The sequence below is a fragment of the Psammomys obesus genome, unplaced genomic scaffold (genome assembly GCF_907164565.1).
Source record: "Psammomys obesus unplaced genomic scaffold, mPsaObe1.curated_primary_1811, whole genome shotgun sequence".
NCBI lineage: Eukaryota > Metazoa > Chordata > Mammalia > Rodentia > Muridae > Psammomys > Psammomys obesus.
Genome location: NW_026596095.1, coordinates 5800538 through 5821207, shown reverse-complemented (window position 1 = coordinate 5821207; position 20670 = coordinate 5800538). Strand labels below are relative to the sequence as shown.

The following is a 20670-nucleotide window of genomic DNA, read 5'->3' as shown; positions in this document are numbered from 1 at the left end:
ATATATATATATATATATATATATATATATATATATATATATATGTACACACTCCAACTTTTATCCCAAACATACGAATGTCTCAACAAATGCTGCATCCCTCCTCAGAATCTCATGAGCTCTGTTTTATTGTTTGGTTAACTACAAGGGATGGTTTTTCATGGCTACATATCCTTTTATAGTATGGCCTCTTTTTTTCCCCCGTCTATAGCTGTCTCTCCCATGTGAACTCTGAAATAACTATGTCTTATTAAACAGCTTCCTATGCAGACAGCCGGTTAGTGGAGGTGGTGCCTCAGTTTACCCACTCCAGTTGGTTGAAGAGCTGAGGTCAGGGAGCGTCTGCCTGTGAACTAAAATGAGAACTTGAAGGAAGCAGAGTGTGTCTTGTGTAGCTGTGGACCCTCTGAAACAGACTGCTGTGATCCCACCCTAGCCCTCCTATGGCTTAATTTCCCATAGGCCTTGAACAAGTTACTCATCTTACCTGTGCTCCTACTTTACTTTGTAAAACGGGGAAAACTGTAGAACGTGTCACTGGTTTATTGTCAGTTGTGGGTGTAAGACCACGCATGTAGTTACCAGAACACATCAAGCGGTCAGTGAATCTCACCTGTTATACATGAAGAACTAATTAAGGTTTCCACTCTTCTCAGCAGTAATGTGGGCCCTACGAAATCTTCTCTGGATCATTTTCATACGGAATGTCAGCTCTAAAATGTAGTTTGGGGTCTGGAGAGATGACTCAGTGGTTAAGAGCACTTTAAATTCTTGCAGATAACTTGAGTTCAGCTCATGATTACCTCTCTCCTCAGTTTTGGGGGAATATAACACCCTCTTTTGTGCTCTGAGGACAGTGCATGCATTATCCTCAGCGTACATACACGCAGGCAAATATACAAACGTGCACATAAAATATAAGTAGGCCTAAAAAAGATTCCTTATCACATTTTCTTAATCACTGACCCTGTGTTGTTCTGACTGTCTTCCTCTTGGCTGCAGCTTGGAATTATGCTGGTTGACTTACCGTAGTCATTTCGCTTTCTGTTTCCAGGAATTGTCTTCTTATAAGAAGCAAGGACCTGGCTTGCTGAGCAGGATGGGGCAGACTGTCAGGGCGGTAGCATCTTCCATGAGGGGAGTGAAGAACCGGCCAGAGGAGTTCATGGAAATGAATAACTTCATTGAAACCTTTAGCCAGAAAATCAACCTAATAGACAAAATATCTCAGAGAATCTACAAGGAAGAAAGGGGTAGGTGAGGCCATTAAAGACTGGTCATGCAGATGCTCAGCCTCTTTCCAATATTCACTTTGGCTGCAGTGGTGTGCTGTGGTGACCCTGCCAGGGTTTTCCTTATAAATAACGGCTCATGCCCGGCCATCATTTGAAACATTTTCAGGAACCGGGAGTTCTCTCCGTCTTTACCATGCTTGACGCACTCTCAGATATGAGGACTTGAGTTTGATTTCCAGCACCCATCTCAAAACCCGGGTATGGTGGCGTGTGCATGGAATCAAGGCAGGCAGCTCTCCGGGTTCATTGTCCACAAGTCTGAATCAGTGAGCCTAAGGTCACACTGAGGGACCCTCCTCATAAAACAGCCCCTGAGGAACACACCCAAGGTTGCCTTCTGATCTTCCCCCACACCCACATACTAATGAATGAACACTCACTCACACAAACATGAATATGCACCTGCACACAGACACACACCCTGCACACACACACACATACACACACACACATATTTCTTTAGAGATGAGTTCTTAGGTAGTCATGGCCAGTCCCCATTTGGTTTTAGGGTGCTCTTGCTGTTCTAGTTTCCATATGTAGACCAGGACATGATGGTAATGCCAGCTCCAATTTTGGATTTCATTCTATGAAGTTGATATCAAATATTCAGCATGGACCATGTCTCAAAAATCAAAGAATGGCATTTCAGGAATTGCATTTTTTGTATTAGTGTCTTATACAGGAAGAGAACAGTAGGATGGCTTCTTCCATGTATGTCATAAAGTTTTAAGTATTAGAAAAATGGAGGTCTTTCCTATTACCCGCTTTTAAAAAACAATGCTGCTCTTTAGTCATTAATGATTATACTGCAATTGCTTAATGATTTTATTTTCTGATTTTAAACTAATAAAGAGACGATGAATCAGCAAACATGTTTTCTAATATATGTTGGTACTGGAGATGAGGAGCCACTTGCAAAAGAAGTCACTGTACTGACTCCTTATTTGTTAATTTGTCCATCATTAGCCTGTAAGGTACTTTAAGACAGTCAGAGGGAAATTTTATTTCTAGTCTATACTATGTAATTAGCAGCCACGAGGAGAAAGAAGACACTTCTTCAAGGTGTCCTCTGCCCTCCATGGGCACCCTGTGGCACATGGCTACACCTTCCCCCAAATAAATACATGAATAAATTTAAAGGGGGAAAAGAAAAGCAACCTAGAATGGAGGTAAGAGATGGTTCAGTGTTTAAAGCGCTTGCTGTGGAAGCATGGGAAACCGAGTCTGAGTCTCCAGCAATCATGGGATTCTGGCCACAACGGCATTTGTAACTCCCCATCTGAGGAGCAGGGACAGGTGGAGCCCAGAAGCTCACTGGACAGTCAGCCTTCCAAGAAATACTGGGGAGCCCATTTCAGATCCTGTCTGAAAATAACTGGTAAAAGCCATAGAAGAAGGCACCAAACATGAACCACTAGCCTCCATGTGTAGACACATGGATGAGCACACTCATATACGTTCATACATACCTAAACATACAGAGGATTGATCATAAGAAATAATTAAAATATAAAACAGAATGATTTACTTTCCTGAAAGTACAGGAAAGTAATGTCTGTACTTTTATTTTTCTGAAAGTAAGAAATTGTTTTCCTAATTGTACAGTCTTCGCTTTGTAGCATCTGAATGCGATTTAATCACTGGGTTTGCTCCACTTTGTATTTTGTCATTTTCTTTCTTTCTCTTTTTCGCTTCCCTTTTCCCTTTGTCTTTTGTGTTTCTTACCCTTTTTCTCTCTTTGCATGAGGTCTCAATATGTACTCGGCCATGCTAGGACATTAGTTATGCATCACTGTGTGTGGCTTACCATTTTCCATATTCCCAAGAAGCTAATTAGTTTAACTAGTTTCCATGATTCCAGCTCTGTGAGGCATGTTTGGGATGAACAGTTAGGCTGGACAGCTAGCTGAAGCATGCTGTGCAAACTGCTTACCTGTAAGAGCCACAAAGGTGTCCGTAAGCTTTGAGTCTACAGGCAAGGAGACCGTTGAATGGACTTCACTCCTTGTGAACAAAGCTTGATTCTGACAGACTTGCTAAATTTGAGCTCTTATTTCCAGAGCGTACGCTTTTGGCCCAGACTTGGAGACTTTCCATTATTTAAGAACAGGAGGATATGGGAGAAATTGGGGTAGGGAAAAAAAAAAAAGGATCAAACTCTACTGTATGAAAAAAGAAGAAAAATGTGAAGCCTCCTTAAGAGAACTGGAGACAGGATTTCACTCAAAATAATGCAAATTCCCTTAGGAGTTTTGGAATCTGACCTGTGCAGGGTATTCATTCAAATCCACATCAGGAAACATTTGAGGGCAATGACTGGCAGTCTCTCTTTTGATGCTTTTCATTCTGCACATTCTTTTAAAAATGTTTGGTTTCCTTTTCTTTTTCTGTTCCCCAGTTTATTCTGCAGAATTCTGTTTCCCACATGCTATGTTGTTTCTCTGTGCTATGGAGTAAAGAAGAGGTTATGGCTGTGCCTGCCCCGGACCTCCGTGTACTAGATGCATACATTACTAGCTGAATTCCAGGGAAAGTCACTAAATGTTGGTGTGTAGGGGAATGCTGGGCGATTTAAAGAAGGCTGTAGTAAAAAACAGTTAGCTACCTAACAGGAACCATGAATATACAAACGTATTGAGAACAGAACTGATGAAATGTTTGGTTTCTGTTTTAGTGTCCTCACTCTTTAACAGAGATGAGCTTAGACTCAGAAAAATGAAAGAGTTGGATTAAAACTTTTATCCTCATAAGATAATCTACATCTTGATCATAGAGAGAAATGTTCCAGTAATAGCTTTGAGTGGCAGAATAGATTTCAGCGAATTACACTGTGTGGAAAGACAGTTAAATGCAGGGAATAATATTGTTGTGTATATGGTGATTTCTTGAAAATAAAGGAAGAAAGCCTACAGTTTTGCTCAAGTTAGTGGGTAGTAATTACTGTTCAAGCGTTAATATAGTTAAAAGAAAGGAAGAAAGACTTTTTTCTTTTTAGAATCTTGGCTCTGATACACTTAGATAAAATATCTACACATATTTATATGAAAGGTGGAAGCTTTTTTATTGTTTATTATTATTAGTTACATTTTATTAACTCTGTATCCCAGCTGTATCCCGCTCCCTTATTCCCTCCCAACCCCACCCTCCCTCCTTCAGCTTCTCCCTGCCCCTTTCCAAGTCCACGGATTGGGAAGGACCTCCTCCCCTTTCATCTGGCCCTGTTTTATCAGGTATCTTCAGGACTGGCTGCAAAGTCCTCCTCTGTGGCCTAGCAGGACTGCTTCTCCCTTGGGAGGTGGGGAGGTCAAAGAGCCTGCCATTGAGTTCCTGTCAGAGATAGTCCCTCTTCCCCTTACTATGGGAATCCAGTTGGTTATTGAGCTACTATAAGCTTCGTCCGAGCAAGGGTTCTAGGTTATATCCATGCATGGTCTTTTGTTGGAGAAACAGTTTCAGAAAAGACCCCTGTGCCCAGATATATTTGGTCCTTGTGGGGCTCCTGTCCTTTCCACGTCATACTAACTCCCCTTCTGCTGAAGGTTTGGTTGAGTCTTAGTATCTGTTTTGAAACACTGCTAGGTAGAGTCTTTCAGATGCCTTCTGTAGTAGACTCCTGTCATACGTCCAATGCACATCTCATTTATCTTTCTAAGTGAGGATTGGTCATCTTTAACTAGCTCTGATGGTTGTATATTTTTTCAAGCAAGGATAGTGAAAAAGACATCTCATTTTGTTTATACTTAGTAGCACTTCAGAAACAGTCTTGTACACTCTAGAATTTTGGCTAGTTAATGATGGATAATATAATATAATTATATAATATATATAATAATATATATAGGCATTTGTTTATATCCAAATGTAAGAATGAGACAATGCCCTTGCATACTATATAAGAATTTTTCAACCTGGAGCAATAGCTCAATAGTTAAGAGTGCTTACTGCTATATCACAGAATGTGGGCTCACAACACCCTGAAAATCTAGCTCCAGGGGTCCCAGCACCCTTTTCTGCTCTCTGAGGTCTCCTGAACACAAGTGGCATATACTCACACAACCAACCAAATGAACACAAATAAAGATAAATCTTTAAAAAATGTAAATTGACCAAGACACCTTTTTTTTTTTCAGACTATTTTGATGAAATGAAAGAATACGGCCCTATTCATCTTCTCTGGTCAGCATCAGAGGAAGAGCTCGTTGACACGCTGAAAGGCATCGCTAGCTGCATTGACCAGTGCTGCAAAGCCACTGAGAAGCGGATGTCTGGCCTGTCAGAGGCCTTGCTGCCCATTGTCCATGAATATGTGCTTTACAGTGAGATGTTAATGGTATGACCCTCTAAGACTCACTGTTATTGCCTATTTGATTCTGTCTTTGGGTTTCCACCACTCTTTCCTGTCCTTGTTGGATGTTTTACTTGTATGTGTCCAAAAGATATCTGTTCACTGTATCCACGAACCAGTGGCTGGGAGAACACAGACCAAGACTGTAGGAACACCAACAATTTACAGGATTGTCATTAATCCAAAGCATCCTTAATCAAGATTTACTGAAGGACCATTCTTCTAACATTTAAATTTTTTACTTAAATTTTTTACTTTCAAACATGTTTTTGTCTATGCTTTATAGATTCATTGCCTTGAGAGTTACTTTCTTGTACCATTTATGATTTGAAAATATATTTCATATGTATTATGTATATATTATGTAGAAAGTAATTGAGTAAGGTCTTTATATGTGCTGTGCCTTCAGAAATCTTCTGAAATCTTCCACGTTAAAGTGTTCTTTTATACCGTGTGTAAAATATAAAGTGGAAAAATGATAAAGTAAAAGAACAAAATGGCTTTTGTTCTTTATATATGCATTTTACATTCTTCTTTACCAGTTCAACTTAAGACTTCCTGATTCTTGCATTTGGTAATGCTGTTTTCACTGCCAGTGTTTTTTGTTTGTTTGTTTTGTTTTTGTTTTTTTGTCATGTGCTGCCCTGTGTTCTCACTATGTTGTACAGTAAAGCAGGCTACTTCTGGCTTTAGATTTAGATTTAGATTAGTTTTAGGGAGAGGGTGGAGGATAAAAGGTGGAGGAATAAAAGTGAATATTCCAACTTAGCCCCTTCTGTTTATAATCGGAGCCATCATGACTGATTTCTGGTATCATATACCGTTGGTTTCCAAGAATGTTTTTTGGTGTTTTGTTTTGTTTTTTTAACATGAGGTATTTCTCTTGTTTCCCAGGTTTAGGCTTTATTTGAGAGAATCATTAGATTGTGTGTGAACTTTTTAAACTTTTGATTTACCTGGATTCTAGGAAGTCTTCCATAAACAAGTACTCCTTATTACCAGAGACTCCATGCTTCATGGCAGGGGAGTCTTCTTTATCCCCATCTGTTGCCTCTGCCACATCTCTTGGTTTTCTCTCATTAGTCATCTCTCCTTTCGATTCTTCTGGCTTGTTTATCTTCTTCCATCAACTAGGTAGTATTTATCCCTATGTTAAGCCAAGCTAGGCATCATGAGAACAAAATCATATGTAATTAAAGTTATGAGAAATAAAATAGCCACTAGAATGATTTGTTATGTAGCTCCTCAGTGGACTGAATTCTTGTAGTGATATATTCAGTAGTTTTATATTACATTTTTGCTTCTCTTTTATATTGAGATCGTTTTATCTGAGTTAAATGAAGAATAGTGATACCTTGATAAAATAATGACTAAAATTGTCTAATTTTTACCAGTTATCTTATAAAATATAATTTCTATTCAAAATATATTTGTAAATGTGATGCACAACACAGAAGCAGATCTTAAGTATATGGGATTTAAATATAATATGAATCATTTAAATATCGTATGAATCGATTACAGCAAAGAAAATGTGTCTTAACATTATGAAAATTAAATGATATAAAGGAATTTGTGACACAGTTGAATTTTCTATTGTTTTATCTGATGTTAGGGAAAATATTAATCTCTTTTTGAATAATGTTGTACTTATACAGTTTACCCTAGTTATGCAAAATTGGTTTCATATGGCATCTTCATACACGTATATATTTTCATCATATTTGTACCCTCATTGCCCTTTCTTGTCGCCTTCCCACTACATATAGTATTTTTTCTTTCCAACTTCCACTTTCATGCCTTGTTTGTTGATGAACTGACCGATGTTTGATTTGACTCCCTAGATTTCATTGGGTTGCTTACAAGAGCAAATAGGTGTGCTTTATAGGAACAGGAGTGACTTCTCTGCGGTCCCACCACTGAAGAAACGCTCTCTCCCTCCTCTAGCAACTATTAAGAGCCTATGGATCTTCACAGACACATGGGACCTTGCAGGGCCCTTTAGCCTACCTGCTCTCAACTGCCTATAAATTATCAGAGAGGGGAAATTCTGCTGGGAGAGAAACTTGACTCAATAATCTCTGAAACATTTTTAACCCACTGCCGTGGAGTTCTCATTGAAATGCTTCAGAGCCTGGTTTTTTTTTACTTCCAAGCACCTTGAGTCCCCATGCTTCCTTCTGAAAAACTTCTCTTCGTGTGCTGCTCCTCTTCTGTCAATGGTTGAGTTGTTTCCGAACCCAGGGTCAGTTTTAATACTCCCCTACTTAACATTGCTAAACCCAGTGAAAAATGACTGTAGGGGGCAAGTACTCCTGTCTATGATGTTCAGTCTAAATCTCGTGAGAAAAGTGAAAGCAATGTGAAAGACATGGAAAATGTAGTAAAGGTGTAGACGGGGTCTACATTTTCATTGATTCCCAAAGGTGTTCTAACTTTGAAAACATTTAAACATGAAGGTATAATTATTCCAGAAGACAAGATCGGGCTATCAGTACACCGGAGAAGCCATGATTTCTCATCAAACCTTGGCTAATGAATGAATATTTATACATTTTGAGCACAGTGAAATTCTTAAGATGCGAATTTATGTCCTAGTACCCTGATTTTGTGCTTTAATTGCTGGTTTGATTAACTGTCCTTTTTGGGTCAAAGGAGATACTCTACTGATTACAGACATTTCCAGGTTAGTGACTCAGGTGACCTCTCCGGTGTAGCAGCGGATGATGGAACATATGTTTCTGTTGCTCTCATTGACCTTTATTGCTTATTTGTTCTGTTCTCTGCCCTCTTTGAAGACTTTGCCATCAAATATTAAGCATGTATGTAATGCTTAAACTGATAAAATGTGCATTGTGAAACCTAATAAAACATTTATAAAAATAATTTAAATACTTGATTTCAGTTGATATTTTAAAAAGTAAAGAAATCTAACCTATGAAAATATATTCCCAAATGACTGATTACATCAGAAATATATTCCTGAAGATTGTTTATATTCTAAAATAAAATATAAGTAGTTGTTATGGCAAAGATTATGAGAGCAAACTCCAACTTGATTTATCCTTTTTGTTTTGAAATGAAGGGTGTCATGAAGAGAAGAGATCAAATACAAACAGAACTGGATTCAAAAGTTGAAGCTTTGACCTACAAAAAGGCTGATGCTGATCTGGTATGTTTTTAAATTTGTTAATAGAATATTCAGAAGTCACTGTCTAAAATAGTCAACATAGAGCTCATTTCTCAATATTCAGCAAATAATACTCAAAGTTCTAAAAACTCTAACATATTATTCTTTAAGTCTTCAAGCTTAGTAGTCATGTTTTTCTGTCTTTGTAACTTCCATTGACTTGATCTGTAAGGAAATAGAAATCTGATGTTTTGTTTTGTTTTTGATTGTTTTGTTTTGGTTTGTTTTGCTCTAAAAAAATACACATTATGTTGGAAGTGGGTATAAAAGCACTTAACATAATTTCAGGTCAGTACTCAGAGAAAATATTCATAGTTTGCAAGTGTCTTGACAAATATACTCCTTCTAAAGGGTTAAGTCCTTCCTTAAAAATATGGGAGATTTCAGTTATGAAAACAGTTATTTCAATGAATTCATAGATTTCACCATTATGGGGAAACATTAATTCTCAGCTTTGATCAACGATTTTTCTATTCCACTGCCCAATTATATATATTGCTGGAGTACTCCAAAGTAATTTAATTTTTGACATTACATTGTAGTGTTCACAACATTTTAGTGCTTTTATTTTTTTGCCTTTACATATTTCAGCACAGTATTCCCAGAGTAGAATTACTCTTTGTGCTTTCATACTTGAGGAAGACGTGGAGGGGAGAGTTTGTGTCAGTCTAGTGGCTGCTGAAACACAGTGGGGCTGGAGGGGATGCTGATGACTGTTGTGACCTGCCCTGCTTCACAGTGAAGACAAAGAGGAACTGACTCATGCACATTATCTTACGTTGGATGCTCTATGAAGAATACTTTCTTAGTTTAAACAAATACGCAGACTGTCATGGAATAGGTATTGAGTACACTTGATCAAGCTGGTGGTGAGGGAATCCTGGACGCCCCCTGTGAAACTGTAGTATTGTAGCCTCCTGAGCTTGACCTCGTAGTGGTTTTTGATTGCTGCTTCTTGCATTAATCACTTTACAACATGACATTTTATTTCCTGTTTCCTTCAAAATCTCCTATATCCCCCCCAACTCCCAGACCTGTTTGGCCTCCTCTCCAAATCTCCCTATCCATAATCTAATCACCTGAAGGGCAGGAATTGCTGCTTAGTCTACTGAGTGTTTGCAGCCTGCACTGTGCGAACTATGCTAGTCACTCAATATATTTTTTTGAGAATTTTTTAATTAAATTTTATATTAGTTTATGACTTATTTTACATCCCAAGGGTGCCCTCTCCCTCCTCTCCTTCCAATTCCCCCCACACACACTTCTCATTCTTCTCCCCTTCCCCTCAGAAAATTGGGATTTCCCCTCCACATACCCCAGCACATCAAGTCACATCAAGACTGAACCTCTTTTCAACCCTTGAGACCAGGCAAAGCAACACTGCCAGGGGAAAGTGATCCAAAAGCAGACAATAGAGTCCATGTTAGAAACAGCCCACTTCCACTTGCCAGGCACCCCATATGAAGACGAAGCTACCCATTGGCTACATATGTGCAAGGGGCCTAGGTCTAGATAATGCATGATCCTTAGTTGATATCTCAGTCTCTGAAGGCTCTCATGTGACTGGGTTAGTTGTCTCTGTTGGTCTTCTTGTGAGGTTCTTGTCCCATCCAGGTCCTTCTATCTTTCTCCCGACACTCCTGCAGGACCCCCAGAGTTCTGACCCCACGCTTGGCTGCAAGTCCCTGCATCTGTCTCAATCTGCTATTGGCTAGAGCCTCCCAGAGGACAGTCAAGTTAGGCTTCTGTCTGCACGCATGGCAGAGTATCATTATTAGTGTCAGGGTATGGCTTTCTACCGTGGAGTGGGTCTCAGATTGGGCCAGTTATTGGTTGGACTTTCCCTCTATCATTGTTTCCTCATTATCCCTGCACTTCTTGTAGGCAGGATAATTTTTGGATCACAGGTTTTGTTGGTAGGTTGTTGATTCCCTCCTTCTACTAGTCCTACCTGTCTAGGAGGTGGTCACTTCAGTCTTAATCCCCCCTCCCCTTTTCCCCCTCTCCCCCTTTTCCCTTCTCCCCTTAAGATTCTCAGCTAGAATCACACCCATATCCTCTCAGGAGCCTACCCTGTAGCAGGCCTCCAGCTCAATAGATATTTAATGGAAGAATAAAAATCACAATGACTGCTCTGATCCAGGAGAACTTGCTAAAGGCTAAAATTTAGTTTTGTGAAAAACACTGACACTTCATAAAAATTTGACTGGGAACCTTACTCATGTGTCTTTTCTTTTTTCATTTATTTTTTTAAGAAGGTTACATATTTTTCTCATTTATTTATTTTATTCACTTTACATCCTTGTAGCCTCTTCCCTCCTCCCCTCCAAGTCTCACCTACTTTCCCTCCCTCACTCCTTTTCCCACCCACCCCAGCTCATCAAGTTGCACCAGAAGTGTCCTCAATCCCTGTGGCCAGTCAAGGCAGTTCCTCCAGGTGAAATCGATCTAAAAACTGGCAAGTGAATTTGATGCAGTTCCCACTTCCCTTACTAGAGTACTCACTTGAAGCCTAAGCTGCCATCTGCTACATCTTTGTAGGGGACCTAGGTCCAGTTCATACATGGTCCTTGGTTGATGCTTCAGTCTCAGCAAGCCCCTCTTGGCCTTGATTATTTGGCTCTGTTGTTTTTCTTGTGGAGCTCCTGTCATTTCTGGTTCCCTTTCTCTTTCATCCCTTCATTCCACAATATCTCCTATGCATCACCCATGTTTGGCTGTGAGTCTCTACATCTGTTTTGAGGTGCTGCTGGATAGAGCCTCTCAGAGGAAGACTCTGACAGGCTCCTGTCTGAAAGCTTAACTATGAGGCACAGACCCAAAGAAGATAAGTAATAAGGAAGACCCAAGTGAAGATGCATAAAGTCTCTCAGAAGGGAATAGAATAGACAGAGGTAATGGCTGAAGAGAGGGAACAAGGTAGGAGGGGGTGGGTCACAGAGAGTTAAGAGGGTGGAGAACAGCCCTGAGAAGAGCAAGGAAAAAAGGACAGAAGGCCTGTAGAGAAAAGAGAAACTGAAGGTGGAGACGTCTCTGACAAGCAGGCAATCTAAGTCAGGTAAGTCAGGGTAGGCTCCTGCCTATGAGGGACTCAAGCAGAGACTCCTAGGAGCAGATGCCATACAGACTGAAGAGGATGTCCTCTAACTAGACTAGTCTTCTAGTAAAGGGCAGGGAACACCAACCACCCACAAAAACTTCAACTCCAAAATTTGCCCTACCTATGAGATGTTCAGGGATAAAGATAGAGCAGGTAGAGCAGAGATTGAGGGAATGTCCAGCTGATGCCTGGCCCAAACTAAGACACATCCTATCAGAGAGTGCCAATCCTTGATACCACGTTTCCTAATTCTATGTAATTTTTCAAACTGAAATTCTATATTATAGAAAATTTTGTAATTTTAGATTATAGAAACTATGACATTCTATTACAGAAGATAATTCTGTGTCATTTTCCAAACTGAAATTCTATTGTCTGAGTGGAATGTGAATGGGGAGTAGTGGGCCGTGGTGGACAGAGCTGGAGAAAAGAATCCATAAAGGAGGATAATGGGAAATGTACATTCAGGAGCTTGGTGATCTAAGGAAGAGTCAAATTTTTTTGTTTACATAACAAGGAAGATAAAAAAGAGAATTAGTCGTTTTTATACAGGCTTATATATGTTGTTTTCTTTAGAGTCTACTAGGAAGAATAAAGAGTAGACACATATACAGAAACTTTAATTAAATCACTTAAACACTAGAATTTATTTTCTATTTTAAAAATTATTTTAACAACCTCTAAAAGTAGTGGTTAGAAGAAATTTTCTGCTGGAGTAAATACTAGACTTTAAAATTTCCAGAAAGCAGCGACATGATTTACAATGGCACCATTTGTTCAGAATAGCCCTCCTTCCTATATTATATTTTTATTTTTTTAATTTAAAGTTACTTTCTTTCTTTTTTTTCTTTCTTTATTTCTGTGCATGTATGTTTTGTGCACATATGTGTGTTTTCTGTTTGATGCCACTGTATTTAATATTCCCATCATTTTTATAAAACTAGGAAAAATTTTAAAATTTGATTATTCCATTATATCATGTAACATTTGAAATGAAGGTTTGAAGCAGTCATATTTGACAGAAACATTGCAAGGTTTTTTATTATATTTATAATATATATTCATGACAGGCTTTAACGTTTTATTTTTTATTTTATTGCTTATCAAAACAGATCTGCCTCATAATTCACAAAGATTAGTTTAAGGATTTGTAAAACTCTCCATATATGTTTTCAAATAATGTGTATATGAGTCCTTTCTCTCATCACATAGATATGCCCATCACAGTCATGTGTTTTATACAAACGAAAATCCCTATGTACTATGATGCATTATCAGTGACCTTCCAGAATCACCCACAGATGAATCTTCCATGATTGGTCACTGAACAACCAAAAAGATGTTGCTTGGAAATATGCAGGATGGGTGTCACCATGGAAACCTGCCCTTGTGAGGTCCTTCTAAGGAGCAGGCCTTTGCAGTCACCATGGCGACCCTGGCAGAGAACTGAATATAGCAATCTGCCTGGTTGTTTACCATGGCAACTGAGACAGGGCTACTTTGGAGACAGCCTTGGGGCTATTCCTATGGAGACCTCCTGAGGCTGCCTTTGGAGGCTTTATCAAACGCACATCGGGGTGGGATGTGATGTGCAAGGCCAACAAGCAACAATAAGTAACTTCTAATGATAAGCTTGGTGAAATGAAGCTGCTACCAGGTATTCAAAACTTAGGAGTATAATAATGACTGCATAGACAGATACCCACAGAGTAACACTGCAGAGGTCATGCTAAATGCACAAGGTGACCTTCAAGTAAGTTGAGTGGTCGGTAATAACAAGCTCCAGTCTTTTTTTTTTTTTTTTTTATGTTACTTGTAGCTATATAGGGTGACTAAGTAATAATGGCCCTAAGGCCATCTCTACTCATCACACAGATATCCCCACCACAGGTGTATGTTTTTATATGATCTAAAATTGTGTTTGAGAGTGAATTCTTGCAATTACCTCTTGGCTAATTGAGGCTTCTTTTTAGAGTTTGTGATCCGTAGTTCTTATCTCTAAGCAGCAAACGAATGATTTCAAAATGACCTCTGCTTCCTAAAGGCAGAAAACTCATTTAAAAATCAGGTTAGCTGTTTACTGGAAGTTTTGTTATCTATGCTTTGCAATGATGGGCTTACATACAAACCCTAGCTCAGCTACTTATTAACTATGACATAAGACAAATTTTCTAACTTTATGTCTCTCTTTACATATGTGTATTAGAAATTGTTAGCACCTTTGTAATTTGCTTGTTTAAACAGTGAATGATAAGATCCTAGTAAATTACTTACTTTATAGCACATTCTGCAGTAGTTATTAGCTACTCTGTGAAGAAGAAATAATTGTGTTAGGCCCCGCATAATGACAAACACTTTGTTCATTGACATGTAGGGACAATACTTTATGCAAAATTGATATTATTAAAGGTGGTTTAAGTTCACAAAGCATGACAAATTGGGAAGTTAGAGGGATGTGTAGAATCATGGCTCCAGGGAGCTATGGGAAAGCAGCTAACAGGAGTACAGAGGCAGTTGGTCAGGGAGCCTTCCTCCTCAGATATAGGAATGAAACTCCATATTTTGGGCCTTCTAAATCCAGTGAAATCTTGAACTGAATCTGTCTTGATGGGCTTCAGGGAAGTGTTAACTTGAGAGAGAGGTAGATGGAGAACAGATTCATTGTTACCTTTTCCATTTCTAGCTCATGAGAGGCAAATAGTGGTTATCAACACAGAAATAAAAAAGTAGAGAAGAAACTTAGAAATGTGCCGCTTTAAACCACAGTAAGGTGACATGTTGGGAAGAGATATTCGACAAAATTTTGAATAAATGCTCTAGATTACTTACTGGGAAAGTATGTGTTCCAGGCAGGAGAGGAACAAGAAGGAAGGTCAAGAAGATAGGTCCTTATGAATCTTATGAGGCTCTATGGAGGGCTGCAGCTAGATATCACATATAAAATTATTAGCAGGTGGATGACATTCAATGTCATGAGATCAGCTAAGGTCACTAAGGGGAGAAAAACTAGTGAAGAAAGAAATTCTGACCTTGGCTTTGACATATTCCAAAGCGATCAATAACAGTGGGAAAAATCGAAGAATGAATAGCTATTGAGAAATTTACACAGCTTGACTTCTGGTAGGTAATTCAATGGATGAATGAAATAAATAAATCTGATTAGGACCATTGAACATATTCACCAGTTTTCCATTTTTTGAGAAATTCAAACAATTGAATGGGATAGAGAATGATTCGTGTGGACATAGGCAGAATATTCTGTGATGCCTGCCCTGTGTCATGTGCTCCAGTAAAGAAGGCCTTTACGGGAATAGAGACTTTGCACCGAAGATGAAAGAATGAGAGGGTAAGACAACTGATATTCCGAGGAGAAACAAGGATGTGTGGGAGCTAGTGTACTTTGCAGTTTGGTTAAGTTTTCAGTCAGAGCTTCTGTGTGAAAATGCTTATTCACTTCCCCACCTAACTGTAAAATAAATAAAGTTCATCTGTGGTGCTAAATATGGCTGCATATCCTTTTTATTTTTATTTTTATTTTGGAATGAATGATTTATAGTTTTCCACTCAATGCAGCATTCGGATATAAATGAATATGAATACATCTGACATTTAGCAATATGTGCATAGACTGAAATTTGGATCTAGATATAATGCCATAGCTGTTTAGCACTATATTTATGTGAGCAAAAAAATACATTTTCATAAGATCATTATAATATGAATTTGCATATAGCTGTTTTCAGTAGCTCCAAGCAGATACCAAATTAATTCAGGCTGGTACTTGCTCTGTATGACTTGCTATTTTTGAAACAATGTTTTACTTTCATCCTCAAATGGTGGTTATTAATTTCCAAATGTTCTTAGTGGTGTGCTAAATCTGCACAGAGGAAGATTGCCTTCTCTGATTCTAGGAAGCCAAAGGGATAAGAATATTTATCTAGTAAGCTGTTACTATGACAGGAGCGAGGCAAGCAGCACCTTCTTGGATATTTGCTGCTCACCTCTCTTTCCTGATTATTTACTTATTTTTTTTCCTATATACCTTATTTCTACCTATTATGTGCATTATGTGCAGACACACTTCTTTCTGTCTTTGTGTGTGTAGTATGCTTTGCATGTTTCCATGTGTGTAGGTACATGCATTTGTGTGTGTGTGTGTATGTGTGTGTGTGTAGGCAGGAGTTCAATGATGGTTGTCTTCATTGATTGCTCCTTACCTTATGTATTAAGGTAGGGCCTCTTCCTGAACCTAGAACTTGCCAGTCAGTCTAACCAGCTTGCTTTGGAGATCACCTATCTCTGTCTCCCTGGGGTTGATATTATAGGTAGGCTGCTACCCCATCCCATTTCCCAGCATTCATATGGATGGTTGGATCTGAACTTTGGTCCTCACACATACAGGGAAAATACTTTATACACTGGGCCATACCAATAGCCTGATTTCCTCTCTTCTTGTCTCTTCTCATATTGTTCTTGTCTTGAAAGACCCACAGGCTATGTGTATAAACGCTAACATAATCACAAAGCATGTGGGTGTCCCCTGGAAAAAAAGGAGAGTTTCTCTTTATATTTAATTTATCAGTTTATCCTAAATGGCATCCCGCAAACTTTATTTCATGATTTGGTGTCAGTATTATAAAAATACTTTATAATCAATCACAGAGTAAGGATATGGCTTCCAGAATTGACTTGTTCCAGCTACTATAATTCCCTGAAAAAGCAGTCTCTTCAGAAAGTAATAAAAGAATAGCATGATTTATGGATCAAAATAAAAACTACTGAGAACACCTTCTTCCCTACGAATAGGTTAGCAGCACCTTGCGTTCACATATACATAGCTGAGTGGGAAGGTGGGATGGGTGAGAGACTGGCGCAGTAACAAGGAAGTCCTCTTCAGCTTTCTTCCTGCATGTTCTGGGGGATGCCATTAATTCTTTTCCCTTTCAGTGTTTTTTTGCTAGACTGCCATTGTCAGATATTCATTGGCTTGATTAAATTATATCACACACAAACACACGTATGTATGTATGTTTGGCCTACTTACAGAAACTCACAAAAGACAGTTTTAGAGAAAACACCAATGAATATTTGATGAAAGAGTGAAAATTTTCCACAAGCAGGAGGCTGTTAGGCTTGGAATTGCTGCATGGATGGTTTTCTTCTTAGTCATTTATTTCTGTGCCTCTAGCATTTCTAATACAGCAGTGCCTGCAAAGAGTTTTAAGATAAGGTATTAATTCCAGTCCCAGGATTGCCTGGGCTATTTGAGATCACAGAGTTTCCTGGCAAAGGTCTTGGACTGAGTTTTTAGTGTAGGGAAAGTTTCTTATACTCTGTTGTATTTTCCTCAGCTATGAGAGATGCAAAGGAGGAGTACCTTCCCAGAGAGCTACTAGACCCCTTTGCTAGCATTGAGCCAAGGTTGGCTTGTGAATTTTAAAACATATAAGAAGAACTCTCTTTGGAGTGTACATTATGCCTTTTCAGTCTTCTATATCAAAACGTGGAAGCTGCAGGTTTGCCGGTTAGAACTTCATATTGTCCATAAAAAGAGGAGTAGAGGAAGAGGTTTGAGGGTTATCTCTGTGGCAAAACATTTGGCAAGAACCAATTTCTTAACATCTATATCTATGTATCTATATATGTCTATGTATAGATATGTATGGAGGGAGGCAGAATTCAGAGTACTAAACTGTATCTCCTCACCTGGCTCTGTGGCCAGTGGAATGGTACTCTAATGACTATTTGAGTGCATCTGGATGCATGCGCACTATTTAAAAGTTGTGTTTGGGGAGTGTGGCAACCATTTTAGCTAAGCCACACTTAGCCAGAAAAGAATGTTAGATCCCCTGGGGCTGGAGTTACATGTGGTTGTGAGCCTCTTTGTGTGGGCACTGGGAACTGAACTAGGGACCCCTGTAAGACCAGTATATGATCGTAACAACTAAGCCATCCCTCCAGCTCTTGTACTTTGGTCTTTCTCCACTTACTGTTTTTTAACCATTAAAATATAATTTGGGGAATCATGATAAATCCAACATGAGCATGTGAAAAACCAATTACAAGGACTAGAGCTAAACCCTCAAATCATCTGCAAGACCAGCTGCTTTTATACAGTATATTCATGACCAAGTATTCATTTCTTGAGTTATTTCTTTCCGAATGAACAGACATCAGCATGACCTCTGCAAATACAAACTTAAGCTCTGAGTGGCTCCTGTCACTTTGACCCATACAACTCATCAGCAGATACTTGAGAGAGAAGGAAAAACAAAGTACTTTTAAAATGTTGCCAATGAATTATGTGTGGAAGTAACTTTTATTACTCTGAGGGAAGTACCTGGGAGTGTTGACAATGGCCTCTGTGTGTTTGTGATGGGAGTCTGCAGGCGAGGGAAGGCCAGCACATACTGGAGGTCTTTGTTACAGCTCATTTTCCAAGGGACAATCTTAAGTTCTGCCTCTCTCCAGAATCCTTTCCTTTCCTGTCTTTGCCGCAACAGGAAAACTAACAGATGGATAAGTAAAAAGAGTAGTTTAAAATTATAGGCCTTTTTCTTGTATTTAAAACACCCTTCTATGTCTGGGATTTGGATTTGTGATTTTCTTTGTGGGGTCCTCCTGCCATGAGTATAATAGATTAAACAGCTGTCCTATGCAGACACTCAACAGAGATTCTTTTTTTTTTTTTTTAATTTAAACATTTTGTTAATAAAAAATGTGCCCTGAAGGTCTGTCTTACATATCTCTTTCACTTTCAGCTCGGCTTGGACACTCAATAAATATTTGATTATGCTTAGAGCAATAGCATACAGGAAGCCAGAAGCCTACAGAGAGCTTTGATTCACTCACCCTTAACTTGTAACCTTAATTAGACATTAGCCATTCTTTATCTGTGAACACCCAGAAATGATGCTTTCTTTAAAAAAGGCTTATTTCTGAAGAATTAATTTTTAAATCCAGAACTTTGGCTATTAAAAATTTGCTAAGTTACAGTACAAATGTATGAGAAATTTTATAGTATATAATAATATCCTAAAAACACATCTTTTGAAATATGAACAACTTTCTTATTCATGAGTATTGAAAAAAACTTAAAAATAAAGCCAAGTTGGTCATGATATTATATACCTGTAGACTTAGTACTGGTGAGGCTGGGACAGGAAACACATATGTTCAAGGTCAAACTGGGTTTCATGTGGTGAGATCTGATCTCAAAGGAAGAAAAAATTACTAATAGCTTTTGTTTGTTCCCTTGCATAGTTATCTTCATAGAAAGTGCATTTTGATATATTGTGAATTCGTAGGCTTTGGGTAGTAAGGCTTTGTCTCTACTGAATCTTTTGTCATCTGGAATAGCAACTCAGGAGAAATCTGTGAACACATCACCATTCAAGTTTTAAAACACATAGTAGAGGGCTAAAAAAATTGTTCAGTTCTTAAGAGCTCTGTTCCTATGGCAGAGTGTCCTGGTTCAGTTCCCAGCACTCACTTGACATCTCACAACTATCTGTAGCCCCAGTTCTATGCAGTCTGAAATTTTCTTCTGGCCCTTTTGAGAATCAGATATTCATGTGGTATATATACGGAGCCTTATCCCAATACACATACAATAAAAATAAAATAGGTTTTTATAAAAGAATACAGAATATGTTCTAGGTCCCAAACTGGTACTTTCCTTCTGTGACTATGTTCAATAATTTTTGGTTGCATATTGTATGCCAAGCACTGTGTTAACCTTTTGATTCCATCATCTAGTAGATAATCCTATGAGGTAGATAGTAGCTATATCAGCACATGACTATTAAGAATTATTCTAGTTTTTAAAATTACGTGTGTATGAGAGTTTCCATGTGTGGCTCTGTATGTATGAATGTAGGTCTCCTTAGAGACCAGAAGGGGCAGTTGGATCCCCTGGAATGGGAGTTACAGGTGGTTTTGACCTTCCTGAACAGTTTGCAAACCAAACTAGTCCTCTTCATGAGTAGAAAGTGCAATTCACTGCTGATCCATCTTTCAAGCCTCAGATCACAATTTTTTTTAATATATGAGAAAACTGAGGTCTAGAAAGTCTCAATAGATATAACTACTTATACATATCTTTAAAAATACATAGGACACATCAATAATTATTAGTTCTTTTAATGTCCAGGCATTAGGTGGAATATAATACACAGAAAACAAATAAGGTTGATTCCATCTCTGTCCCTAAGGAACTTATAATCTACCAGAAAAGGCTTGAAAACAAGTAGAACAAGATAATAAATGACTGTGGTAATTTTAGATAGATATTTGTGCTTTGAAGAAAATAAAGCAAGGTGGTGTATGACCTGTATTTGTAGTCATAAGAAAAGAGTGTCTGTTTCTGGATAGGCAACTCTAAGAGGAAATAAGTAATGGTAGGAGACATTTGCTTCAAAATCAGGAGCATAGCATTCAATAATAATTTTTAAAAAGGACCCATGACCCTCAGAAGGGACGAGGCTCAACAGGTTTCAGGAGCCTGAGAATAAGACAGGACTGGTGGCTGTGGCAAGAGGAATAGAGGAAGTAGTATCTTCTGCAGGCCTTGGAGTTTGCTCTGGATCCAATGGATAACCTCTGCATCATGTTATAACAGGAAGTTACAGGCCTTTATTTAAATTTTGTATCTCAAAGTGACAGACTTCCCAACATTTCTACTACAACTCTGATGTTTCCCATTGAACCATTGAAGAGTAAATTGCAAACCTTGTAGTGT

At 38.5% G+C, this 20670-nt stretch overlaps 1 protein-coding gene across 2 annotated transcripts in view; it reads left to right on the top strand.

Annotated features, from left to right (window-relative positions):
- Snx7 (sorting nexin 7) overlaps positions 1-20670 on the top strand; it is an 87465-nt gene that overhangs the window by 34501 nt on the left and 32294 nt on the right. For both annotated transcript variants that reach the window (XM_055628239.1, XM_055628240.1), the window contains exons 5-7: positions 1055-1253; positions 5426-5625; positions 8726-8812. In XM_055628239.1, the coding sequence (XP_055484214.1) occupies positions 1055-1253; positions 5426-5625; positions 8726-8812 (486 nt within the window). The remainder of the gene's footprint in view (positions 1-1054; positions 1254-5425; positions 5626-8725; positions 8813-20670) is intronic.